This window comes from Myiozetetes cayanensis, unplaced genomic scaffold (genome assembly GCF_022539395.1).
Source record: "Myiozetetes cayanensis isolate MyiCay16 unplaced genomic scaffold, myiCay2020 scf6-25, whole genome shotgun sequence".
NCBI lineage: Eukaryota > Metazoa > Chordata > Aves > Passeriformes > Tyrannidae > Myiozetetes > Myiozetetes cayanensis.
The window spans coordinates 24,166,340-24,194,336 of NW_026087853.1; the positions used below are offsets into that span (position 1 = coordinate 24,166,340).

At 38.2% G+C, this 27,997-nt stretch overlaps 1 protein-coding gene and 1 long non-coding RNA gene across 2 annotated transcripts; one reads left to right on the top strand and one right to left on the bottom strand.

Annotated features, from left to right (window-relative positions):
* Positions 1–3: 3 nt before the first annotated feature.
* LOC126650695 (uncharacterized) lies at positions 4–1,635 on the bottom strand. The gene is made up of 2 exons (XR_007631466.1): positions 1,529–1,635; positions 4–721 (listed from the first exon to the last, which is right to left on the bottom strand). It is a non-coding gene; the product is annotated as an uncharacterized LOC126650695 (long non-coding RNA).
* On the top strand, positions 1,416–27,994 carry SNX6 (sorting nexin 6). The gene is made up of 14 exons (XM_050335775.1): positions 1,416–1,467; positions 1,624–1,671; positions 6,737–6,841; positions 7,612–7,722; positions 9,187–9,308; positions 11,265–11,388; positions 12,602–12,697; positions 14,028–14,133; positions 16,516–16,591; positions 17,801–17,840; positions 18,993–19,079; positions 19,970–20,129; positions 21,083–21,168; positions 26,164–27,994. The coding sequence occupies exons 1-14, from the start codon at positions 1,462–1,464 to the stop codon at positions 26,215–26,217; spliced, it is 1,221 nt and encodes a 406-aa protein (XP_050191732.1). The 5' UTR covers positions 1,416–1,461; the 3' UTR covers positions 26,218–27,994.
* Positions 27,995–27,997: the final 3 nt, after the last annotated feature.

The window sequence follows — 27,997 nt, forward strand, 5'->3', positions numbered from 1 at the left end:
CAGTACCTTGTAAAATATTTTTATTTTTCTCAAGCCCAGTAGTAAGTCAGTATTTTGGATGATGTTGCATGTGTCTGTATAAAGACAGAGTACATACAGGAAAATTGTTTTAAGAACAGCTTTTAAAATTATTTACTAAATGCATATCCAAGTACCTCTTTCCACAGCACTAAGAACAATTTCCAAGAGACAATTTCTGAATTCCAAAACACACTGCTTAGAAAGTAGTACAGAGCTCAGAAAACTTTATCTTCGCTTATCTTGAGGCTGCATCAGCACCATTTCTCAAGGTGTAATTTCCTGATTGACTTAATTCCATCTAAATCCACAGTGCTACTGTGGCAAGTGGTGGTCCTGTCCCACTAGCGCTTGTGTAACTAACTATGGGCTTGGCTGTGGAACCAACTAGGATGGAAACTACGAGTTTGTTGCAGGATTAATTTGCAGGTGGACCAGTGCTCTCCACTCTCTTGACTGCAGTCCCCTGGAACGGCTCATGTCCATCTGCCCGCATCCCTCGGCAACGCCGAGATGAGATTATGCTGACCATGAAGCCCCGCCCTGAGGTTGTTTGTTGGCCGCTCTAGCTCTGATGCACGCAGAAAAGCGGTCGCAGGCGTGGACTCCCTACCCTCCACACTTGCATTCGGTTTAGTCTGCAGATGCTGACCTTTTCCAGTATCATTAGACACAAGGGCATTTAAAGGCTCCATTCCGAAGTCTGAAATAGGCAGTTGTCAATCTTAGTCACGTAACTGCCCATAAATCAAAGCCATATTATAAACCACTCAATTTCTCGCGCTGTGTCATCGCACAGTGTCACACACGCGCTGGCACAAGCGTGTGTGGAGCGGCGAAGGGCCGGCGCAAAGCCCATCTCCCACACGAACGCCGTGAGCAGCGCGGGGCAGGCGGGGGCCCCTCAGCAGTGAAGGGAGCTCAGGTACAGCAGCAGCAGCGGCGCTCTGCCCGCCGTGCGCGATACCGGCGGCCCGGCCGCTCCTCCCGGCGCTCCAGGGAACAAAGCCGCTCCCGAGCGCTCCGGGCACGCCCTGCGCCCTGAACACCCGCGGGCCGGTGCTCGCCAGCCCCAGCACCGACACCAGCGCAGGAGGAAAGCGAGGACGCTGCCACACACGCGGCCGCTATCGCCGCGTCCGACGGCGGCCCGGATCCTCTCCGCCGCTCCGCCGCCGCCGCACCCCGTCCGGCCCGCTGTGCCCGCTGTGCCCGCTGTGCCCGCTGTGCCCGCTGTGCCCGCTGTGCCCGCTGTGCCCGCTGTGCCCGCTGTGCCCGCTGTGCCCGCTGTGCCCGCTGTGCCCGGTCCCGGTTCCCTCCCCTCCCCTCAGCGGCCGCTCCCTCGCGAGAGGCGCCGCTCGCGCCGCCGCCCGCCCCGCCCGCCCGCGCGCCGCAGCCCCGCCCGGCCGCGGCTCCGGCGGGCGCAGAGCGCCGCGAGCAGCCATGATGGTGGGTCCGGGGCGGCCGCGGGCCGGGCCGGGGCGGGCGGGCGGCGTGGCCGGTCACTAACCTGTGCGCTTTGTCTCTCCACACCCTCCCTACCGCCGGCCCTGCCGCTCCGCGCCCCCCGGCCCGCGCCCCCGCCTCCGCCTCGCCCCCAAGCAGGAAGGCTCGGACGACGGCCCAGATTTCCTCTCGGAGGAGGACCGAGGTGTAAGTGCCGCGGGGAGGCGTCGGGACCCCGGCTCCTGAGGCTGGGCGGCGGAGGGCAGGGTCGGCCCCTCCTCGGGGCCTGCGGGGCTGGCGGCCCGAGCCCGCCGCGTGGGTGTCGGGAGGGAGGCGGGATGCCGGGCGGCGGGGTCCGGGCTGCCTGTCCGTCCGCCGGGACCTGCGCCTGGCACGGCCGAAACCGGCGTGTGTGTGTGTGTGTGCAGCCTTGGCTGCGCGTTGTTCTGTCACAAGTTTGGGAAGGACAGTTCTTTCGTGCTGCCGTTGGAGCGGCTCGGGAGGGGCTGTGTGTGTGCCCGGGGATCGATGTTCTCTCCCTGCGGGCCTCTCCCGCCCATAGAGGCCGGTCCTGCCCGGGCTGACCAGCCCTGGGGAGCACCGCGTTCCATCTCCAGCCGTGAGCCAGGGCCTGAGTGATGCAGTCCTGCTCTCCCTTCTCCCTTTCAGGCCTTAGGGACTCTCCCATAGATAACAATGGGACATTTACATAGCAGGCACATGCTGCATAATAAACTCTGTATTGAAAAGAAGTTCTGTTGTTGGGACAGGATACCACAGTTATGCTTCTTACTGAGAAAACCTTTTTCTCTGCCCTTCTATTTCTTGCTTTCGTTTCTCTTCTGACTGCTGCATCCATCTTTCCTTAACTTGCCTGCCTCACTTAGGCAACAAATTAGCTAATACAGTATAATTCACTCAGACTGATTACCCTTCTTGCTTATTATCTTAAAAAAGACCAACTCTGAGCAAGATAGAAGAGCAGCTTCAGGGTTGCTTAGGTTGCCTTGGCTGTTGTGGTTATTGAAGTGACTACATACAGTATATCACTAAAAAATACAAAAATCTGAGAAACACTGTGTTGGTATAAACCTTTACCATGTGTGTATGCCGGACTTGGGTGTCAAATACAATTTTAAGTACTAAATTATTTTTGACTGTATGTGTGTGGTAGGAATTTCGTATTTTATGTTCCAGTTTATGACCAAAAATTAAAAAAGGCGTTCTAATATTATGTCAGGCCAATTCTGGCTACTTGCCAGAACTTTTACCTTTAATTATGCAGCAACTCTAGTAAGAACACTGGATAAAAAAGAAGGAAGGTGGAAATTGTTGTCCTTTGAGTGTCTTCAGAAGAAGGACCAAAGAACTTGTTAGTTGTGGAATTATGTAGGTTGTCCCTGGTACTTAGGAACACACTTTGATGTAAACAGTTAAATTGTCTTTATCTGAAGGTGCAGGTAGAACATAACAATGCAGATTTGACCTCGTGTGAAACTTGTTTGTTTGACTGGTTATTAGTTTTCCCTCTAAGGGTACAGGTTGTCAGACTTCACAAGGTAATTTGAAAACCTTAAGAAATCTCTTAGCAGTCTTGTTTGTACTGCTGTAAAACTTACATCATCTCAGTTGGCCAAGTGCAGCCTTTTTTTTTTTTCCCTCCCCCGTCTTCATCCAGCACTGAGGAATTAAACCAAAACAGTGTCCTTCTCATTTCCCTAACTTTTTCTTAGTTTAACCTTGGGGTGATGGGATAAAAAGAGGACTGGAGTTTATGCTGATGCCACATAGAACAGTAGTTCTCAAACAATTGTGTTATACCATATGGAGCCTTTTCTGGAGAACTGTAAAACAGAACACTGAGAATCATCTTTGAGGAAGTAGCTGTGGGTGGTCGGTAAAAGGAGCTTATTGTAAATGCTCTGCATAAAATGAACTTTTGGGAATTGCTTTTCTAAATTTCACTTAGGAAGATACTATTGAGTTCACTTGGAGTAACGCAGTTCCTGTTGGGATTTTTGTGCTCTCTCTGATGTAAACGATATGTGCTTTGAAAAGTGGTACAGTATTGCTCTACTAGTACCATCTTGTATATTTTGTATGTATATACACTTTAGCTGACTTGGCTAACACTCCTGTCTACTCATTCAGGGGAAATGAGCTATCCCTTAGAACAGGTCTGCTGGAAACTTAATGTTGTGAAGACACTTAGTAAACTTTTGTTATAAAGGTGTTGTTTGTCCCTTTGCTCTGTGTATTTATCTACCTGTAAAGAGCCTGCTGAAGAAAGGGTCCTTTCTCTAACCTTTTTTGAAAGATCTTAGAGCATGAAAGTTGGTGTTAATGGGTGACATTACCTAGGAATCTAGGGCTTGGTTGTTTCCCTTGCCTCTATCAGATTCTTTCCATTATCATTTGAAGTATAATTGATTCTTAAGCAAGAGCTTAGATGCTAAATCCTCTCCTTGTGTTCTCTTTTAGTACTGTATCATCGTTTTGGTTTCTGTTGTTTTCTAGACCTTTTGAATAAAACAAGGACTTAGGAAAGCATAGAAAACTGTAAAGTAGCTAAATCAAATTAGTTTTTGTTTTGCAAGTTGTTCAGCGTGGATGTAGAGTACGTATCTAAGCATAAAATTATTGTGTGATTTGTATGTATTAGCATCAGAGGGGGGCAAGGTAAAAAGGGACTGCATCTTACCTCTGTTTTTTCCATACTTCAAGGTACTTTCAGTTTTCATCCATATCAGAATTCTTTTAGTTTTTCATTTCTTACTTCCTTATGACTAGAAAACCATCAATTGGTGGTAGTTTTCTTTTGTAGTGATGAAGAGTTTGCTTAAGTTTGTTGTGCTATGATGTTGTCGGTGAATTCAATTTCCAGTAATGCAATGTGAACCTTGTGTCACATGAATACATTTAAAGTCCTTCAACTTTCTGATTGTCTTTGACACCTTTCATAAATGCTTCATTACCACTGCAGACAAAAACGTTCCCCGTTGGCAGTCAGGCTACACAGCGTAATTTAACATATGATTAAACTCTTCAAAACTGTTACAGACTTAACTCAGTATAAGTCAAACAAATAGTCCGTTACAGTTGTATGCTGTGAGTGAAGTTGTCATGTTTTGTTCTTAGTTTTCTCAGCACAGAGAAGAGTTTTGTATCTAAAGTTGTGAATAGTGCATATGACCAGGGTACCCTAGATATGCTCTAGTGACAGGCTCGGTCAGCTGTTGTACTGAATCTTAGAATTTTGTGTAGTACTACTTTGCAAAAAAAAAAAAAGGTGGAAAAGCATTTGGTAGAAATATTTGTGACTTGTGAAAGATTACAAAAATGCCATTTAGATAATCCAGACTATTTGCTGAGATTACCATGTCTGTTAATTTATTCTTGGGGGATTGGAAGAAAGCAAACAGTACCCCAGACAGTGTAACCACAAAAACCTTTTTTACACACTGAAAAATGTGGTGTCATGACATACAGGAGACATTGGTACATCATTATATTTTTCTTTCCTAAATTAGATACTAAGAGCATTGCAAACTCAGTAGGAGCTAGGAGATTCTGCCTCTGTGGAGTGATCTGCAAGGGACTGTTGCATGATAATATGCCTTTGTATGAGGCAGTGACCCCCTAAACCTTGGGAAAACAAAAGGCAATGCCTTAATCACGTGTGTGCATATGTTACTGGGCGGTCATTTTAATGATTTCCAGCTTTGCTGTAAGGAAAAGCTTGTGTAAGGAAAATCTATTACTACTTGTGTAATAGCTTTTGAACTCTTACATTTTGCTAGCCTAGCAGAATATGCTAGACTGCTCGATTTTGGTTTACTTTAATAAACTGTTCTAAGATACATTAGTCTGGTTGCTGCTACATAGACAACGGTTGTCCACACATTGAGGTTGGTTAGGGTGGGATCCGGCCATTGTGATTTAAGATAAAGATTAAGATAATCTTTTCCATCTTCTGATGGAAAGCAAGATGTGGCAGTTGATGCTTCTTCCTTAGTGCTATTCCAGTGGTTTACAGAGCCACCTTCAAAATCTGCTCATGTGTAAGCTTTGTACTGCATGTTCTTGATACTTAAAGCATTTCTGTACACAAGTACAGACTTCAAAATGCAATCCTGAAAAGACTTGCATGGAAAAAGTCTATATCTTTGTAAGGCAAAACATTTTTATACTGTAGAACAGGATATTTGTTGAAAAAATGCAGTATCAAAGAAGACACTGTCTCAGTAAAAAGTATGCCATATGAGCATGATGTTGAAATATTTTTGACAGTGATTTCAGAGAAGATTCAGAGTTAGCCTTAGTACTTGTAAAAACATCCTGAATGTCAGTTGGTCATGATGATAAAATTGTCATGAACAAATTCCTCTAGAACAACAAGGGTGCAAGAGCGAGGGGACTTGAATTTCCGCTTGGAGTCTAGATGAGGTTAGTTACACCACGTACTGTTGAAGCGAGTTACTGCCAAATATTGTGGTGCTCAGATAATATTCCAGTTTTTCTATAATTGATTGTTGTCTGATTTTTTCGATATGACTTTGAAATTACTTGTTAAGAGAGTTTGGGTTTCATGTCTTGCAGAAAAAATATATGTATTCCTTGCACTTTTGCCATTTTGAAGATATTGAAATCTTGGGTTTGAGTTTTTTGGGGGGGGTTTCAGAAAAATATCTCCAAGAAGACTTAGCTCTGTAAAGCTCAGGATATTATTTTTAAGCTTTTTCGATATATTATGAGAAACATTAAACAGAAAAATAGTGTAAGAGAATATGAGTAAATCAGGTCTTTAACAGCTCTTGCTTCTTTGAAAGGTAGGACTACTTTTCTCCTTAAAAGTACCTTTCCAACTGGTAGTATCTTTATAATTACCTTCACAAGTACATTTACTTAGAGCAGGTTGTCAATTCAGAGGAGTGAGGGGAATGAAGAGAAAAATGAAGAAAAAAACCTCCCAAACTTGCTGTTATCTGTAAATGTACTTCGACTATCTCACTTACTAGCAAGGTAACAATATACAGAAATGGAAATAGTGCGCTAACAAGGAGTACTGTAAAGGAGATTATTATTTGAGTTATTTGTGCTATAAGGAATGCTACTGGGATTTCTTATTTTGCTGAGAATAATCTTTTAGTGTTGGAGTTTTTTGTAATCTATCTTCAGCATTGCGGGATCAGTGTTCTCAAACGAGAATAAAGGAAATATAATTAACTTTTTTTTTTTTTTAAATTAAGCTAAATAGATTTTTCTTTTTTAGCTTAGAGCAATAAATGTAGATCTCCAGACTGATGCTGCTCTGCAAGTGGATATCTCAGATGCACTCAGTGAGAGGGATAAAGTGAAATTCACTGTCCATACAAAGGTAAAACCTTGGATTTGTACACTCAATGCTTTCTTGATTATGTACAAAAGAAAGTTTACTTAAACTGTTTATTGAAACAATCATTGCCCTAGTCCTGTAGGCCACATGATTTCTGCTACAAGCCAGAATGTCACTGGCCTTCTTGGCCACCTGTGGGCACAGTGTGGCTCATGTTCAGCTGCTGTCGACCAGCACTCCCTGGTCCTTTTCCACCAGGAAGCTTTCCAGCTGCTCTGCTCCCAGGCTGTAGCACTGCCTGGGGTTCTAAGGACTCAAGGGCAGGACCTGTCATTTTGCCTTGTTGAACCTTATAGAACTGGCCTCAGTCCATGGATGCACTAGTCCAGATCCCTCTGTACAGCTGTCCTGCCTTCCAGCAGATCAGTGTCTGCACCCAACTTGGTGTCATATGCAAACTGATTGAGGATACACTCTCTCCCCTCATCCAAATCATTGTTAAAGATACTAAACAGAATTCCGAGATTAATGGATAAAATATTAAACACATCTCCAAGGGAAGAGACTGCACAACTTTTTTGGGCAACCTATTCCAATTGATTGCTGCACTAATTAAGATGAAGGTAATTACTGCTGAATGAACTTTTTCGTGTGTCAACTCCTTACCTGGATGATTCAGTTATTTTTACAGGGACAGTTCTGTTGTTCTGTTGTTCCTTCAAGGCTTCTCATACAGTAATGAAAAACATTGGGGTTTTTGTTGTGGGGTTTTTTTTGCCCCCCTATAATTCTACCTCCTTCCCCCCCTCTAGAGTTCCTTACCAAATTTCAAACAAAATGAATTTTCTGTTGTCCGGCAACATGAAGAGTTTATTTGGCTTCATGATTCTTTTGTTGAGAACGAGGACTATGCTGGCTATATCGTAAGTACTGATGTTATTTTGGTTTATATGCACCATTTTCTGTGGGCTGTATCAAAAGTACTTAAAACTGCTTTTAAATGCAGTGGAAACAGCAGGTGTTCGTTCCTTCTAAAATCAGATCAGCTTCTCTAATACTTAACTTTATGCAATTACACAGATTTCATGGTTGAAGCTAGTTCAGAGGAAAGTTACAGTAGTTATCATACTTTCTTCCCTTTTTCTCCTAAGGAACGAGCAGTTTCATCTCTCTCCAAGTGTACATTAGGCTACTGTGTTAAAAATGTGAGAGATAGTTGAGCTGTGGTGTTGTTTTTGCAAGATAATGTTTAACTTTGTTACGAGTTTTGTGTTGCTTTTGTTTTAGCTGGAATGGCAGAGTGAAATAATTAGACTTTTCCAGTTTTCATTATAAAGATCAGAATCTTTTTACCATAAATCAGAGCAGGGAAAACCAATACAAATAACATGTAGAACTACAGAGAACTTCAATACACAATAACTTAATGTTTGACGTTTATTTCAAGCCTCCAGAGACCAGAGGTCTCAAAATAGTCCCCTTACAATAGTGCATATTAAAAATGGGTGCTGCTGTTCATGCATTAATTGCAAATAGGAATATTTGTCATCTTGGTATGAAAGTTAGGTATTCATTTTGTGTTTGGGGGGTGTCTGCTGATGCAGAAGGTAAGCAGATATTTCTAATTCATTAGTTGGTACATTATAATGAGTATAATCTGTGATGTGTCATACCCTTCTTGAGCTAGTCTTTTCTTAGTCAGCAACGCAATTTGAAGTAACTAGACCTTCAGTGTGTTAACAACTAGTTTCAGATAGTTGACTGTCTAGATGCTAGATTTTTCTTTTTAGTAATATGTTAATATAATGGGCCTATATCATTAGACTAAAATTTAAGCATAGTTTAGCTTTGTTCTGTGTCCCTTTCCTGACAACAATGCAGGATTAGTTTGATTGTGGTGTTTACTGTGTGCTTTGTTATTTCAGCAGATGCATCTTTAATGTCAACAGTGCTGCAAGAAAGCGCTAGTGTCTGTAAACAATAGGGAATGGTTTTCTTGGTTTAAAGTTTTTGGGGAGTTATAAATGGATGGTGTGAAAACAGTTGTGTAATACCAAATGAGCTAAACAAAAATTTATTAGAAAATAATGATCTCAGGTTTTAATTTATCGTCATGGGAAAGCTAGGTATTGTTTGGTTTCTGTTGTAATTAAACTGAAGCCATTAGTTAATACTTTAGTAATCTTCAAGGACACTGGACCAAAATTGGTATAGTAATGCGGCATGTATAAGTCATGAATGAGAGACTTTATCCAGAAATGCTATAATGAATGATGAAAGAGAGAGCCATATATGAAAAAGCTGCAGGCACTCTACAGTTCCTGTACGGAATGGCTGTTGTTTGATTGAGAAGATGAGAGATTAAAAAAAATTGGATTCAATTCCAGATTCCACCAGCACCACCCAGGCCTGACTTTGATGCCTCCAGGGAGAAATTGCAGAAACTTGGAGAAGGGGAAGGATCGATGACTAAAGAGGAATTCACCAAGATGAAACAAGAACTGGAAGCGTATGTAGACTTGATCACTACTTCATATCTTTACTTATTTATATCCCAAAACTTTTAAAGCCGCTTGCTGTCCCGTGTTTCCGATTTCAAAGTAATGGTTCTCTGTGAGATAACAGGCTTGAGAATCCAGTTGCTACATAACCGGGGCTAATCTTAGTGATCATGATCAGTGCCATTAGGAAAATTGTAGAAATAATTTTGTGGAAGATATTCTGAAACAGGAAAAATAAATTGGCTTGTTCTTGTACATTCCCCTGTAAGAGAGAACCTAGTTAGGTCCTTTTCTTCACAGAACATCTGCAAAGGGAGGAGATAACCTCTGTCCTTCTTAGTTTTGGTGTTCCACATTTTAAAAGCATAATGAAACTTCAAGGTTATACATGTAGGTAGGAATTGACGTAGGGAGTTTTGCATGTGGTTGGTACTGGAAACGTACATGCCAACCTTCTGTTCCCCAAGAAATATGAAGATTAGTAGAAAATATTTTTTGATACTTTTTTTTTGGTTGTTTCTGCACAAGGAGAATATACTTCCTGAAAATAGTGTTTTCCCTTACTATGAATTAAATTATGTTGAAACATCTGCTCTGAGGCTTCTTGTTCCGTATTGAGTTACACAGTGAAGTTTCTCCTTGCTTCGTCCATTTTCCTTATCATGCATTCACTTCTTTGATCTTTTTCCTGTCATTGGTTTCAGTTTTCAAGTGTATATTTACGCTGCTTCTAGACTGCTTCTATCAAGAGCTCTGAATTGGCAAGAAAAGTACATAGAACTCTTAGAACTGCTGCTTTCTCTCCGAACTTCAGCTGCTGTGAGCAAATGTCTTAAAAAGCTCTGTATTAGTGATATGTACAACATAATTTACAGCAGAGTAGATATACACTTCATATGCAGAAAACTGGCAATTAGCAAAACACTATAGATTTTAAAGAATCTGGTTTTCCAGCGGCCCTGATCATGATTCTCTTGTGGTCTGGTTAGGGGTTGGATAACACAGAAAACTTTGGGTTTCTTCTACTGCCACCTCCATCCTCTGCATCCTCCTTTTTTGTCTTCACTGAATGACTACTACTCTCACTGAGATCAAACATCTCCCAACACTGGCCCTGCTGGTTTGCTGGTATGTAAATCTTAACCTCCTTGCACATAGTGGAAGGAAAAGTGTTGATTATAATTTCACTGTTTGACCTCAGAATGGGAAAAAGAGCCCTTCCTCATTTTTAGATGAGTTACATCTTATTCACTGAATTTGCAAAGCAAAATGAATTATAGCAAACTTGTATTGATAATAATGCCTTCCTCTTAATTAAATTGCAAGTGAGTAATTGCTTTCAAGTTGAGTTGGCTGAACTGGGCAACCATGTTATGGTTAAATGTGGTTTTTTTTGTTGTACCTACCACTTAATTTCACCTTTAGAGTCACCATGAAGCAAGACATTAACGTAAGCTTCGGCTCAAAAAGACTAGGGACTCTAATGTGAAATAAAAGACTAAACAGCTAACAAAACTACATGAACTTTTAAATAAGTAAGGAGGGTGCGAATGGGCATGGGGATGGAGATGGGGAGGAAGGAATTTGCACATCAGTACCTAGTGCCTAGTGGCTGTAGTCTGTACTTCAGTTTCTTGGTTTTTTCAGTGCTGGGGAAAGGACAATGACATGAGGTTACATGTTCAGCAAACCAGTGTCTGTTAGCTAACCTTAAAAATCAGAGTGTATTTGTTGACTCTTCATCAAAGTCTCTCTGTAATGTGTTCAGGCTTCAAATTTCTCACTAGTGTTATCATTGTACTATTTATTTATGTCTATATCAAATACTGGAGTGATAAACTCTTATTATTTGGCTTATAATTTTGTACCCTTACTGAGGATCTCTTAAAGCTGCTCACTAGGCTTATCTCAAACTTAATTGCTTCATATGAAGTTCTTATGTCTGTCTTATTTCTTGTTTTTAGTGAATATTTGGCAATATTCAAGAAGACAGTTGCAATGCATGAAGTGTTTTTGTGTCGCGTGGCAGCACATCCTATTTTGAGAAAGGATTTAAATTTCCATGTATTCTTGGAATATAATCAGGATGTGAGTATTGAAAACTGAATTGCTGGCAAGAAAAATCAAGATGTACTTTTATGGTAGGATGGAAAATTGATTAAGAGGGCATTACCTCCTGGAGCAAATTACATCAGTTCCTTCATACCAGACATACTTGTATTGTAAAAGTTAGAAATTCATTTGGTCTGTAGGAGTTCATTTTCTGCCATGTGTGGAACCAAATGCACTGTGCTCTAACCTCAGCATCAAAAGTATTAATGGCTTAAAAAGATGAGCTTTTGGTGGTGATTTCACATGACATTATACTTTTCCACTCTGACTGAAGTTTTTTTGTTGTTGTGAGGAAGAATGATACAAGAAAGATGGAACACTAATTTTTAGGATCTGGAACTGTGGTATAAATTCTGTTGCTAACAAAACTAGAGAGAATTTCTAATTAAATGTTCGTGATGAGTAAAGCCTTTTTGTTAATGATGTAAGTGAAAAAAAATTTTTTTTTTTTTTAGTATTGAACTAGTGTGACTATCCACATGTTACATACTGAGTTAATAGAGAGGACTTTTCTGATTCATAACTCTTTGGTGCTGGAGTTAGTGGTTGCTAATATTCTGCAAACAGTTTTTAGTTACTTTTTAAAATTGCAGGAATCAACATTGAATGTTAAATCATTACAAAGAGTGGCTCAGCTGCGTACATACTGTAATCAAAATTTGTAACAGAGATTGTTCCTCTGTTGCTTGATGTAGAAATGCTTATTGCTTCAGGAACTCAGTTACCTAAACTGGGCAAACTTAGATGGACAAGGAGGAGTGTGATGAGGCTGAAACCAGCATTATCCTCTGGAAGTGAAAGATCTGTTATTCTGCACTTTAAAAGTGAGACTTGGATATATTAACTCAGCAGCTCTGTGCATGATAAGTACTGTATTATTGATTACTGAAATGTACATCTTGTACATTTGGTATTACTTGTAGGTGCTAGAATGTTGCTGCTCTTTTTTTTTCTTAAATTCCTAGAACAGTATTTTAGGTGATAAAAAGCAATCTAGTAAATAAGGTAGTCTGTCATTCCTGGATGCATAGTGCCTTGTCCCCGTTAGTGCAGAGTATAAGACTTAGCAGAGAACAGGAAAACCAGTTTAGGTGTAGCAAGTTATGGTATGCAGTTCTGTTAATTTTATTTTAAAGCTTTTATTGCCACCAGAAGAGGAATGAACTTGATAAATGAATTTGTTTTTCAGTTAAGTGTTCGTGGGAAAAATAAGAAAGAGAAACTTGAAGACTTCTTCAAAAATATGGTTAAATCAGCAGATGGTGTCATTGTTTCAGGAGTAAAGGTGATTATTGCTTCTTATTGCTTCACATACCAAGATTTAAAATGTATTAACATTGTTGTCACCTTCTTTTTAATGAAGCAGAATTTTACATAGGTACAAAAATGAGACTTTTATACTGATATCTAACTGAAGTATTAGTGGCAGACCATGGGAAAAAAGTTGTGGCCTGGATGCAAGATAACGAAGAGTTTGCTTGTGTGAAAGAGGGTTTTAAGTGCTCTTTCCCACTGTTTTATGAAATTAAGCGCTTTTTTTTAATCCATATATAATTGGTAATCTGGGGTTCTTTTTGTTCCAGCCTACCATTTTATTGTGGCATTTACAGTGGGAAGGAGAACTAGGTTTGACAACTACTTCAATTCAGAAGTTAATAACACAGTGAATTTTACCAGCCTAGTAGAATGCCTCTACTGTTTCAAAGCTAAGAGCAGCAGTAGAGGTGATATGATACTTCCCGCTAGATGCAAGAATGTAACTGAGACAAAAAAAGAAAATAGAAAATTCAGTTTAATTTTGGCTTTTCCAAAAGCTACAAGGTCAATTTTATAATAAGCATAAATTCTGCAGAGGATGATTTTTGATCTCCTTTCTTTCTAGTGGTAAATTTCCATTTGCTAGCAATTTACAGGAGTTAAAGTTTCTAGCTTTAAAATCTGGAGTTTTGAAGCTGCTGGAAGGTGGATATAACTATGGATTAGTTATGACTTGGATAAAAATGTAAAGTCCAAATAACAAGCATTTTTTGTAAGAACATTGTTCAAAGCCCATGTTGTAGGCTGTTCTGTGGTATTGAGCATCTGTGTTATTTTAAAAATAAATATAGACCAAGTATCTCAAATTGTAATACAGAAAACATTTAAATTTACCTGCCTTTACCAAATTTGAAAGAATTTGATCTCACTGTCATTGAGATCAGTGTTCTGGGCTAGGAGTTCATATCATCTCTGCTGTAACCACAGCATCTGTGCAACTGGCTGACTTTCATCCCCTCTCCCTCTTTTCTAGGTAGATGTCTTTTTTTATTAAGTACTTGACATGTATTGTATTGGTTTTTTGTCACCCTTTGGTGACCCCTATGATAGTTAGTAGTGAAATTATATCATTCACATGTAGTCACCTAGACCTTTAAGATGCTTGTTACAAATTCTTATTAAATTCTTATTAAAACTTCAGCTCATGATGTAAGTAGAGAAGTCAGTTTACATAAATGGTGTTTTAGACAATAAAAATAGATTGCATTTGCACAAAGTGACATGCAAATTGACTCTGCAATTGCTCTGTAGAGAGTGAGTGAATACTGTTTTTTTAATTGTTCTCTTTTTTTTTGTAGGATGTGGATGACTTCTTTGAACATGAAAGAACATTCCTTGTAGAATATCACAACCGAGTCAAAGATGCCTCTGCCAAATCTGATAAAATGACAAGATCACATAAAAGTAAGTTTTTTTCCCAGGGTGAAAATAGTACTAGTTAAAGTGGACAGAAGTTGTTCATGAGGAGAAGTAAGTTTTAGTTTTCTTTTTGCATGCGAAAAGTGAATTTATTTCTCCAAGTGTAGCCTTCACATAGTCTAAATCTGAGTTTCAAAGTTTAGGCTTTGCTGTAGAAGACTAGATGGAGTAAGAACAGCCTGGTGTGACACCGAAGATACCTTGACTCTTCATGCTGTCTGCTTGAAGAGAAACACGTTATGTATTAATATTTTTTGAAGTCTAATTCTTAGTCATTAAGGTACAGAGGTGGGTAATCCAGAAGTCCATATGATTTTACACCTTGTGAAGTTGTTTTTTATTAGATGAGGTTGATTTCATCAGAGTGCAATTTCTTGGCACTCTAGGCATTGCATTACCTTGCTAGCAAAGTTACCTTTGTTAGTAGCAAACTCCTACTTAGGAAATGAGTTCTAGACTGGGTTTCCATTTTTCATCTGTTTAGAGTGGAAACTGGAATGTGTACACTCAGTAGCCTGGTTTGCACGACCGCTTTTTTTTTTTACTGAGACAAGATTTTCCACTTGGCTATTGATTCCTGTTCCTGAGCTGAGTGCTGGGTAATGTGATTTATGAAAGCTCTAGATAGTCTTCTCAACTGCAGTGCATTTATTTGAGAAAATGAAAAAGCTTTGGGTTAGGACTATTGTGTTTGGTTTAGCATTACTGTGTTTTGAGAAGATCAGAAAACAATTACTTATGTTGCCCTTGATTGTAAGATTTTGTGCCTAGATAAATCAAAATTGATCTGCTAGGTTCTGTCTACTTTCTTGAAGTTTGTGTTTGATTTACAGATTCTGTCCTTGCTATCTACAGTAATATAGTTCACACAAAAGCAGGTCACAAATCATTTATGAATCTCCATTGGTAAGATCTCTTAAGTGGATATTGTTGTATGAAGGCTGAATCTTGTAGCTTTAGTATCTCTGCTAGCAGATGGAGAGAGTGAGTTATGGGTTAATGAACTATTAAGGGGCCCTGTGTCTGCATTCAGTTCCCACCTGAAGTGGTTTCTGGTGTTTTTGTTTGCCTTCTTAAAGTGAAAACTGAATTGCTTTCATAATAGTTAAGTGCCAAGATTTATTTACATAGTGAGGAAGCCTTTTACGTTGGTTGTAGAACCAGGAATATAATTTGAAATGAGGTTGTAGAGGAAAGGAAGGTGTCGATCAAACTTGTGACAGAGCTTCACTGGTTTTCAGACTCAAGTCACATAGGATGTTCGTTGACAACTTTTATCAAACTGCAAATTGGGACAATTTTTTTTAAATTCTGGCTGGCAGAGTAAAGCAATGACCTGGGAAGCCTGTTTTAGAAATGAGCAATCTGTAGTTTATGGATAACTTACAATTGGCAGAGAGCTGCAGGGCTTGCAAAGACATTGACTTGCTATTTCCAGCAGAAAATCTTACTTTTATGTTGAAATGGGAGGAATAGAAGGGGAGGTTAATAGCTTCCGAATACCATTCTTTGCTGTAACCAGCTGCACTGATGATATATGGAGTAATGAATTGGGTGGAAGTTGACCCACTCATAAGGTTAAAATAAGGTTATGTTATTTAAAAAACCAAAATTCTGCTTAAAGGCATATAAACTTCACAAATAACAAGCAAATACATTTTTCCCATTCACTGCTTGGATTTGTGAGAGTTTTCATCATCCACTGAATTTATACTAAAAGCTCTTTATAAAAGTCATGAGTGCAGAAATCTGATTTTTATGATTACTACATAGCAATACCTCACTAGTCAAATTATACAGCCTTCTTACAAATACTGCTTCGAATTTCATTGTTTGAAGTGCTTTAGCACTTATGCTACTTTAACCAGTGACTGTTGATGAGGTAAGAGATTCTTGAAAATTAATCATGTACTAGAAAGTGTATTGTGCATAGAGCAATGTATTTTTGGTAGTTTGGAATTTGTAGTCAGTTTACTGCTCTCAAGCACACAGACTTTGTTGTTGTTAAACTGTGATTTTTTTTTTTTTAGATAGCTTTAAACTCAGATTTAAATTCAGACTTTAACCATTGAGTTTGTATATCTTCCACCAAAATGAAACCTAACAAAGTTTCACAATAAATTTAGCCAGCAGGTTCTAATTGTATAAAATATTCCTAGGTGAATTACAGGCTGTGTAATTTGGTGAGGGCACCATTTTTATTGTGTGAAGTTATCCTTCCTAAAAAGTGACATGATTGCAGTTTTATTTCTGCTTTTGTGTTAAAGTATGTCCTTTTAGAAAAACTCTTACTCTTGAAGGAAGAGAGGAACTTCAAAATTTTCAGAAGAATGAAATAGTAAAACAAGGGCTTGTTTGTTTTTCTAGATGTGGCGGATGACTACAATAGAATTGGGTCTTCATTATATGCATTAGGAACGCAGGACTCCACAGATATATGCAAGTAAGATATTGTTAATAATTTATGGAGTAATTTGCTAAGTAGCAGTCTTAATGGTGACCTGCTGAGATTGGTAACTATTTTAATGAGAAAACCAGAATTCATTACAGCTATATCCCATTAAGATATTTTTTCTCTAATATTTCATTTCTGTAACAGGCTACTTTTAATATTTTTGCTTTAATATTTGCCTGTAAAAAATGCTGATTTCTGCATTTTTTAGAAAATTACATAGTTCAGATGGAAAACTCCTCATAGAACAAGAAAGAAACCCAGTGCTTTCACCATTTTTTAAAATAAGTGCTTGACATGTGCAGCAAGCACAGGTATCAGTCTGACTGTATAGATTTTTTTGAGTGTTCTTGTACCAGCATCTTGAAAAACAGTTTTGCTGTTCTGGCAGATTTAGGCAAATAAAGGAATCTACAGAGATCCCTAGAACTTTGAAAATAGAAGGGGATCTTTATGCACAGATGTTTGTCCTTTAATCTTTTAGTGATTTGCTTGAAGTTTGGTGTATCAGCAAGTAAAACTTAGTTAACTAACTTGAAGATGTCAGCACTTGTGAATGTTCATGCGTAGTTCATTAGTGTGATGTTAGTGTCATGACAGGTAAGAGATGAATATGAAAGTTAACTTATTTTTATTAATTCACCTGAATTACAGTTATATACTTCCAAATGTGGTGATAGCTTACATATCAGTTACCTTGATAAGAGTATTTATATTTGTTGTAGTCTGTTAGAGTCTGTCAGAAATCACATCTGTCTTCTGTCAAAAATAATTGGACTGTAATTTAGTCTGTTGTTAGACTGAAGCTTTGTATTGTCTCCTGTGATGAAAATGTGCCCCGCGTTTACTGTGTGAAGAAAAGTACATTCAAATTTAAGTAAAGGACACCTGATAATAATGTAAGACAGTTAACCAGAGTGCTGGTGTTTGGGGTTTAATTCACAGAAGCATAAAGAATCCTTGAGGAGCCGTGCAATTATTCTTTACTAAAACCCATCCGTTATGCTTTGTTTGCCCTTTGCCTTTTCTTAGTTGCACAGTTCCTAGATGTTTGGAGTGTTACAGCTTGAAACTCGTGTGTTCTCTGAGTTCTGTGAATTACAATTCCGAGCAGTGCCTTTGCAGTCTTTTGCCAGACACAGACTGTATTGTGAGACTGTTCAAATTAATGTTGTAATATAAACTGCTTCCTTTGTGCAGGTTTTTTCTGAAGGTGTCAGAGTTATTTGACAAAACAAGGGTACGTACTATGAAGCGAATGTCGTGTGTCAGCTAGACATTATTATGTGCATGTTTTATGGGTGCTTCTATAACAGCATTTAAGCAATGTGCTGTTTGGAATGAGAAAGCATAAGATTTCACTCATCTGTTTTGTAAAATGAACCTTAGGAATCTTCAGTCTACTAAACATTTCCAGGCAGTCTCCCTGTAATACACTAGTAAAACTTTTGTTCTTCTAAAATGCGGAGATCTTCCATAATCGTTACTGGGTATCACAGGACTGGTTATAGATAAAAGAAGTGAAGAAATGTAATCCTTAATCCAAAAAATGGTGGGCATACTGCTTTCTTCTGGAGCCAAGATCTGTTTCTGCAGTTACTTGACTTGGAAATACTGCTGCTGATGCTTCTAAGCAGATTTTCAAATATCTTCTCTTTTGCCTTATTTGTTTGGCTTAGTAGAAAGAAAATGTATGCCATGTATCAAGAAAACTTTCAAATGAAAAATGTGTGCATTTCCTAATAGACAGTTGTATCTGCATAAATATGTACTTAGGAGAAAATTAACAGAAGTACTTGGCTTGACTCAAAATGTTGCATTTTAGAAATTATTTTTTTTAAAATAGGGTTTAAAAAATGCACCTGCAAACTCTGTTTCTAAATTCATAGAAATATCTGTTTCAAATAAAAGAAAATTAATTTATTGGTCTTTTTAGAGCATTTAGTACGAGCAGTTACAAAAGTAGTCTGCAAAGGTGCCTTAAAAATTGGTTTTCCTTTGATCTCAACAACAATATAAAACTTCCTGTGCAATGCTTAATACAAGCTTTTGTTTCTCTGATGTTTTTCTAGCATATGATCTAAATAGTTGATATTGGGGGGAAATAAAGCAGTGTGTAACATAAAAAGCTACTTGTCAATTACTGCTCACATAGTAGGTTATTGCTTACATTTTAATACAAAATCCTAATACCAATTCTCATTTTGCATATTTTCTGTTATTAAGGCCTGATCTTAGTTTTTGAAAAAGACAAGCTGTTATGTACTGTATATTTTACATAGAGTTTGTATCATACAAGTGAATACCCAAAGTATGGATGGTTTTAAATAGATGCTTTTACTTACTGGTTTTCTGTTTGGTGGTGGTGTTTTGTTTTGTTCTGTTTTTCCAGAAAATAGAGGCTCGGGTATCTGCTGATGAAGATCTTAAACTTTCTGATCTTCTGAAATACTACCTTAGGGAATCTCAAGCTGCTAAGGTGAATTTATGGGTTTTTGTTCAGTGCCATTGTGTTTCTTTGACATAAAAAAAAAAAGAAAGTGATAAGGGATGATCTTGAGAAATACACAATATAGACAGGTTAAAATGCTGCCACCTCTAGCCTGTAATTTCTCCCTTAACTGTATCTCTCTTCTATGTAAGGAGTAACAATGGAATTGCTGACTCTGGGAGTGACTCTATGGAACTGTGTGAGGCACTTGTTGAGGCCAAATCGTGCAGTATAACAAAAAAAGCAGTCAAAGAGCTGTTGGTGAATTCTTTGTGTGTTTGCCATGTGTTTGGTGCTTGTAACTGCAAGCAGTGCTACCTTTTTTAAATATTAAAATTGGACTCCATATGATCTCCTAGTGCGATACAAAACCACATGGCCCAAATTTGATATTTTGTGGCTACAGAAAATATAATTCTTACTGTTGTTGGATGTAAGATGATGAAATAACATCACAGAACGTGGAAGCATTGGATGAAGACTGTCTCTAGTTAGATGATCACAGCAATAACTGTTGCACTGAAAAATTTTAGTGATGTTTCTTGGGCCCTCTGTGTATTTAAAATCTGTAATCTAAATGTAGTTTGTTTCTAATATAAGAAGCTGTGAAATTTCCTATAATTTGCCTTTTCAGGCCTTTTGGAGTTTCATCTAAGCCATCTGTTGCTGGCCTCTGTCGGACAAGATGGAGGCCAAACAACATAATTGTTGTGGGTCTTGCAGGATGAACTAAGTGAATGCAAATAATTTAGTAAGAATTGAAATACAGCAAGAAGAACTAAAATTAATTTGATTTTTTTAAAAATACTGGATATATAATAAAATCCTTGGGTAGAGTCTTATAAACTCTAACCAAACTTTATGGGTTTTTTTAATAGGATCTCCTGTACAGAAGATCTAGGTCACTAGTGGATTATGAAAATGCTAATAAGGCATTGGATAAAGCAAGAGCAAAAAATAAAGATGTGCTGCAAGCTGAAACTACTCAACAAATATGTTGTCAGAAATTTGAGAAAATTTCTGAATCGGCAAAACAAGGTATTTGGGTGGTCCTTGATCCTATGTGACCAGTTGAAAATTAACAGATTTTAGGATGCTGTTAATGAGAATACATTTTCGTAATGTTTCCTAAGCAGGGTTATTATTTTTTAATCACTATTTACTTATTTTAGAAAGTTCAAATTATACTTTTATTTGGTTCCTCATAGCTCATTAGACAGAGCTAAGTCTAGGAGCAAACTATTTGTTAACCTCTTCTTTTCATTTGCATAAACTGTGAAACAAAATGGTAACTGCCAGCAGTAGTGGCAGTCAAATCTTTTAAAGTGTTGTTGAAATTCCCCTTTTGGTTTTAAGCATTATTCTGTAAAGGCACCAGTCTGTCACATACATGATACTACATTAGAGAAGGGAGAAATAATGAAATGAGATTTTACTGAAACTTACTGCCTTTTTTTAGGTTAATACTTTTGTGAGTTAGTAGTCATCTGACTCATCGTTTGGGGCAGATTGTTCAAGATGTAAACACATGTTCTTCTGTTTTTAAGGGTTGTTTGAGCCAGTAAATCTGGTTGGTGATTCCTGTAAATGAGACAGTGGAGAATGAGTGATCCTGTTAGCCACAAAGCTGTATGAAAAAAGCATAGTGTAGTTCATTCTAGTTTTAGCTTAGTATATTCCCTAAAGACTTTCAGACATCAGCCTGAAAGAACAGTGCAGGTGGAATAAGAGAATTAAATGTTAAAAGCAGTCTATTTTCAAAAGAGCTTTGTGTCCACAAAAGGTTACCTAGAGGTGAGGAACTGCAATGGTGGTTTGCTTTCATCCAACTGTGTAGCAGTATTTTTGAGCCCAGAATGTGCTGAGATTAAACTTGAGTTTTTTCCTTTTGTTTTCTCTCACCCTCTACCTCTTCCATCCTGAAGGAAAGTGTTAACAGCTGAGGCCACTAGCAGGGATACTGTTAATGAGTCCACTTTTATTTTCTATAGAACTGATAGACTTTAAGACAAGAAGAGTTGCAGCATTCAGAAAAAATCTGGTGGAACTAGCAGAACTGGAATTAAAGCATGCTAAGGTAACTGTGATCTTTCTTGGCCTACGTTTCAACTCATTTTGAATATTATATACTTGATTAGCCAAAATGGCTATATTTGTTGTGTGATACGCACATCACATTCAGGAAGGGGAATTTGAATTTAAGCATCATCCAGAAAGGTGAACTTTCTTTAATAATAGAGAAAAAAAAAAGGTATAGGTGAAGTACCTCTGAGAGATTGGTATGCTTGAGGTGCCTTTGGAAAGCTCATCTCTTCAAAGACAATTTTGGCTTCAGTTTTATGTTTCTTTAGCTGTTTGGTATTTATAGCTGCAGAGTTTGAAAACCTTCCTATTTTTAAAACCTCATTTTGACTAAGGGTGACAGTTCTTGAAATGTTAACAAATATTGTGACCTGTTGAAGGAAAGGATATTTAATTTCTCATGATGTTTGAAAGTTCTCTTTTTTTCAAAGCCTGTGTTTCATATTTAAAACAAGCTAAGCTACTACAGATGGATCAGTTTGGTTGCTGTGTTTTTCTTTCTGTGGATTCTGAGGCTCTCATTTTGGGGACGCTAGGTAGCCCTGTTTTTGGCTGGGTTAAGCTGAGCTGTTTCTAGACACTTAATTCAGTTCCTCTTGCAGTACAGCCAAAAGAGGACTAGTAGAAGCAAAAAAGAAAGCTGCTTTTTTCATGTAGGCAGTACATTATTTAAGTCATATCAGAAGCCTCGGCTTCTAGGTTCTGGACAAAATCTCTGTCTTTGTGCTTCTGCACTTACTGGAGGCAGGCATATGAAGTTTTAGCAGCAATAAAATGCTTATTGCTTGGTCAGTAGTGTGTGGAGCATGGCACTTGCAAACTTTGAAACATGACCTGTTATTCAGGTCTAAGTGGTTTTTTCCAGCAAAAACGCGAAGTGGGGAGGAGGTCTGTGAACAACAGATACCACTGCTGAAGGCTTTTGTTAGAAGTCTGCTGTTGTGGGGGTTTTTTTGCTGTAATGAGTGTGTCCAAACTAGATGTCATGGCATCTGTCTTTGAATCAGTCTAGCCATGTATCTTCTGGCCTTGGAGCTGCCTGGCACAGAAGACATGGAGGTAAAAATACGATGTAGCCGTGGGTGCTGGAACTCACCTGAGAGGCTGTCTTTTGGAGGAATTCAGCCATAATGAAGGCTGCTGCATGACCTACTGTTAAAAGTTATGTGTGTGGAAATAAAACCACAAATCTCAACACAGAGGTTGCTGTACTGAAGAAGGAAGAATGACCAAAGTATCAAGAGAAAGTTCTGAGGCATGGCTCACGTTTTGTAAGCTGTATCTGGCTGTGTAGCTTTAGAAGACTAGAGGGTGATAGGGAAATAAACTTTGAGTAAATCAAGGACACTATATATATACATATACTAAGTGAACCCTCACTGCCCAGTTACAGTTATACTACTTCCCTATAAAATACTTCTTTAAATCTGCTGATATCCTCTGATCCTTTCCTGATTGCAAATCAAGACTTTTGAAAAAAGCTAAAAATCAGACTGTGGGTTGAGATTGCTTTAAGTTGATGCAAGTGCAGGCTCCTGCCAGGAAGTATGATGATGCATGACTGTTCCTTTCCTGTATGTTGGCACAATTACATGTGCAGCTGCATAGTAAGATGGAGCTTAAAAGTTGCTCTTGAGTTTTTCTCAGCTTTACTTTAAGTCTTGTTTTCACAGCATCCCTTGTACATACAGGTTCAGCTGGGAGGTCTGGCAATAAAAGAGAGCTGCCTTCTTATCAGCAGCATGTACCCTAGATTTACTTAGAATAGCTGCCAAGCTGCAGCTTTAAATTCTCCTTGGTCTCTGACCTATACTAAACAGATTGATGTTTGTTTTTGTGTGGCCGTTTCAGCTGATTATCCCCCTTGGTAGTGCTTCTGGTTTGCCAGTGCTGTGTTTCTTCATAACTTCATGCAGCTGAAGCTAATGTGAGACCTAATTAAGTGTTTGGCCATTTTAATGCAAAAGCTGCATTTGGTGTACTATTCAGTATTTTAAACAGCTGGATTTTGCAGTTGTCCTGTGTTGGATTTCATGTCCGAGAAGGGAGGTTTGATAGCTGGTGAAACTGTTAAGGTTATAACCATGTACTTTCGTAGCCTTGGCTGTACTTTGAGTCTTTTGACATATGAATTGTAACTAAGATAGCCACTCCCTTCAAATAAAAACAAATAAAAAATGAGAAACATATTTTTTCCCCAAATATTAATATATATGCTCTTGCCTCTGTGTTTTTTTTTTTTTTTTAATAATTTCTTGTGTTACTAGCAACAGATGTCTGTTTGGAACTGACAGTAGAAGGAAGTAAGCAAAATGCAGTGCTAAGGGATTTGATGAAATGTTTTGTCAGTAATTCTTTCTTTGCTGAAAAGGATGTTTCTGTCACTGTGGTTCTGCCAGTAACTTTAATATCTACAGATTAGGAGTCTGAGCTCACAAGAAACACTTTTCTGAATTTATCTGAATGTATAGGACTTTCTTGAGCTGTGCTTATATAAGTCAAGTATGTCAGATATTGCAGTCAGAAAGAGTAATGTCCTTGATCTATTATAATTTAAATAAGTTGGTTCTTTTGAACTTTGTAAAATTGATCAAATGAAAATTAATTATGTGCCTATTTGGAAAATTTTAGTAGTGTGGCTGGCTGAGTTTGGAAACGACTGATGTGTAAAGGACATTTTCATGGTTTAACCCTGGTTGGTAACTAAAAATCAGAAGAGGAAAAGTGAGAAAACTCATAGGTTGAGATAAAGACAGTTTAATAGGGAAAGCAAAAGCCACACACACAAGCAGAGGAAAACAAGGAATTAATTGAGTGCTTCCCATGGGCAGAAAGGTGTTCAGCCATCTCCAGGAGAGCAGGACTCCATCATGTGTTATGGTTACTTGGAAAGACAACACTCTGAATGCCCCTGTCATCTTCTTTCCCCCACTTTATCTAATCAGCACCATGTCATATGATATGGAATATCCTTTTGGTCACTTGGGGTCACCTGTCCCAACTGTGTCTCCTCCCAACTCCCATTCACCCCCAGCCACCCTTCCAGCATGGCAGTACAAGAAGCAGAAAAGGCTGAGTAAAAGCTGCTTGGCAATAACATCGTCATATCAATATTTATCAACATTGTTTTCAGCACAAATACAAAACAAATCCCCATAGTAGCCACTGTGAAGGAAATCAACTCTCCCCCAGCAAAAACTACCACAGATGTCTTGGTACTGTCTATTTAGAATGTTACACAATGGCCTGTAAATTGCCAGTGTACTTCATGCTGCTGTAAGAACGTGGCCAAAAGACTCCTGTCACACTTTTGTTACAGGTAACATGTGTGGTTCACAAGTACACTTCAGACTGAAGTATTCCTTTTCGTTCATTAGGTCATTACAGTCAATAATCAGCTTTTCAGTAACAGAGACCTTAGTTTATGAATTCCATACACCACAAAGATAGGCCACCAAGTCCCCATGTATCTGTGCTTATATAGAACTTGTTCATATCACAGAATTACAAGCCTTCTAAAAAATAGCTTGTGATGCTCCTCTGCCAATATAGGCATAAAAAGAGAAGAAAACTGTTGGAGCTGTAACTGAAATTGCTGCCTTCTGGGATAAGACTGAAAAGGATTCAGTAGGCATAACTTGGAATCTTCTGCTTTGAAGCCTTTAAATCAGTTAATTGCTTAATCTGGATTATAAGAACCTTAATGGGGGATAGAATTATGATTTCTTACCTTTTTGGGCTGAGGGATGTATCCTTCTGCTTATCTGCCACAGGTCATTTGGAATGCTTTTAACTGAAAAAGTAATTACAAATTCTTTAGTACTTCTGGGGACTGTTTATGAGGGGCATGCAAATCACAGCTAGTTACACGTTTTTGTCTGTCTGAACTTTTCTTTACATGTTTCTTTTTGGATCCAAAATTTTTGTTGGAAGTAAGCAGCTTTTCTCATGTTCATAACTGGGCATTCAGAAAACTGTGTGTTCTGGATTTTATCTGAATCTGATAGGAATTACTCTTAACACTGTCAACAGCCTGACATTTTTTCTTGCACAGAGATTTCAGATTTGGGAACAAATCTAGTCCAGCTATTTCATAGTGAATAGCTAGTAGTTTAAAATTGATCTAAGCATAAATGAATGCACAAAATAGTGTGAATATTGTGAATACCGTGTTGTTTTGGTGTGGTTTTTTTTTTCTGCAAAGTAACTCCTGGCTTGTCAGTCATGTTTTCTTCGATTCACAAAGGTGTCAGTTCTGTAAATTAATTCAGATTCCTGAAAATCAGTCTGCTTATGGTACAGTCAGAATGCTTTAAATAAGATTAAAAACTGTGTTCGGAAAGAAGGGCAGAGCTTGGTTTAGAGTGAAGCTGAGGTAATGTTTTGATATTCACTATTGTAGCTCCAGCTGTTATTGCTAAACTCAACTTTGATGGCTAAATCACCTGGCTAAGCTGGTAAATCAGTCTGCTGTCTTTCAAACAAGGCCTGTCCTTGAACAGAACTGTGAGCTCGGATAGCTGCTATAAGCAAGGAGATCCTGAATGCTATGAATTGTTTAATACTTGTTGATAAATTCAGTATTCAGTGTAATATATGAATACTTACTCTTTGGGAGTCATATTCCAGTCACAGAGTAATGGTACTTGCTGTATAAAAAATTTAAAACTTTACAACTGTGAACTTCATTGCTGAGAGAGTGCTCTGCAGTGAATAGTTTTTGTGAGTAGACTAGATCTTTAGGAAGAAACATGAAAAGGGTACTAAGTACTTATTTTTGAATCTCGAGTTGGTGCCATTTAGTTCCATGACACAATATTCCTCCATTCAAAAAACTCTTTTAAGAAAAAAGTTACTTACACAAGTATTTTTCCATATGCTTAAAACTTGTCTGTTCTGCTTTAGTGGTGGTATTGCTGTTTAAAAAACATCTGTGACAAGCTTAGAAGAAGGAAGAGAAATGTGGTGATACTGTTCTTTATTTTTACAGGGTAACTTACAGCTTCTGCAGAGCTGCCTGGCAGTGTTAAACGGTGACACATAAGCTACGCTCCGTCCTCCCACTAACAAGGGCTGCCCTCCTCTGGATTTTGTTTTCATGACTTTAAATAGGCATTTACAGTTCCCTGAAGAAAAAACATTTGACCAAGTGCACATAAGCAAGCTTCTTCTTTCAAAAGAATTAGAACAAACACCTGAAAGTAGCTCCAGACTATATGAACAGCATACTTGTTATACATACATATTCATGTTTATTTAATCATTATATGCTTTCATTGTTCAGAAAACAAATGCTCGGGTTTTGTGAAAATAGCCAATGTAATCATATTCATGTTATGAATACTACGATACGGCTGCAATCTTATTTACTTTTGTAAGTAATTTCTGAAGTTCACCATTTGAAACACATTGTTCAAATGGCCTAAATATTACCATTAGATATTTGAATATTGTTACTATAATGACATTGTATACACTGTCTTAGTTTTTTTCCATGTACTGCTATCAAAAAACTTATCTTTTTTTCAATTGTGAACATTTCTTAGAAATTTTGGAGAATTTTGTGTAACCTTTATAACTATGATTTAAAAAGAAAAGCAGATGCATTAGTATGTTTGCCTTAACTTGTAGACTAATCCAATTATTGTAAAATAAACCATGAAATCAATGATTTTTCTAAAATTATGCAGACATTGTATCATCTGTAAGCTTAATATTTTCTAGTAAATTAGATTTTTTTTTTCTCATCACGTAAAAACCATTGACTAAGCATTGGATTGGTCTGACACTACTCGCCTGGTACTTTTTCACTTGCATTCTCAGGTTTTATCTGTTTGTCTGTGACTTTCCTATCCTGTGTACTTAAATTGTTTGAGCTTGGTGGCTGACTCTGCAATTTCTTTGGCAGAAATACTTTACAGAGAACTTCTTGGGGGTTTATTTCCAGAAAGGGGAAGTAGTAGCAGAAGGTAGTTCAGAAAGTGCATAAAATATCTATGAAAGGTAATACTGCCCCACTGTGATACAGATAAAAAGTTTTGCTTCAGAAAAAGAAGTGAAGGTATCCCCTTTGAAGGAGTATGTGAAAAGGATCTCATTCTGCGAACTGGACTTAAAACTATGAAGCCAGTTTTAATAGTTGTATTGATTTGTGTCTCTTTACTTGAACCACAAATTTTTTTCAAGAGGTGCTGTTCTGTTGTGTAATTTCAGGATGTTGTAAAATTAGGCTTTACTTGATGAATTACTCTTCACAGTGGGATTGCTGGTTTTTACATGGGTTCTTAGGCCATCAGTGGAGCAGCAGAATTTTGGGTGAATGATACATTTGGAAGTGCAGATCAGTGTAAGTCAATGTCTCTGTGATTACAGATGCCCTATATTGCCACACAGAGGTGAGATTTTTGTTTTTGTTTTGTTTTTTTTTTTTTTTCTCAAATAGGGTGAATTGCACAGTGTAGTATACTTACCCTGCTGCCTTGCACATCAGAACATTGCCGAGGAGTTTGCATTGTGTGTTGATTCGCATACGCATCACCTCAGGCTTCAATGGCCAGTGCCCAATGGCTCTTGGCAACTCGCCTAGTACAGAGTATTCCCAGCAATGCCTACTACACTAATACTGTGCTGTTCATCTTCCAAATATAACAGGTATAATTCCTAAGGAACTCATCTATAAATAGACTATAAGGGACAAAGATGACAATGTATATACAGTTAACAAAATTGTAAATATTTTAAGTAGGATGTGGGAACAGTTTTTAGGTTAGTCTTTGCTGTTCAGTGTTACTAGCTCATTAAATTTTTTTCAATCCTCTTGGTAT

Bases quoted from the DNA above. Each gene is read 5' to 3' on its own strand.
- SNX6 (XM_050335775.1), top strand. The intron at 1,672-6,736 runs GTAAGTGCCGCG...TTTCTTTTTTAG, and splicing joins TCTCGGAGGAGGACCGAGGT to CTTAGAGCAATAAATGTAGA. The intron at 6,842-7,611 runs GTAAAACCTTGG...CCCCCCCTCTAG, and splicing joins AATTCACTGTCCATACAAAG to AGTTCCTTACCAAATTTCAA.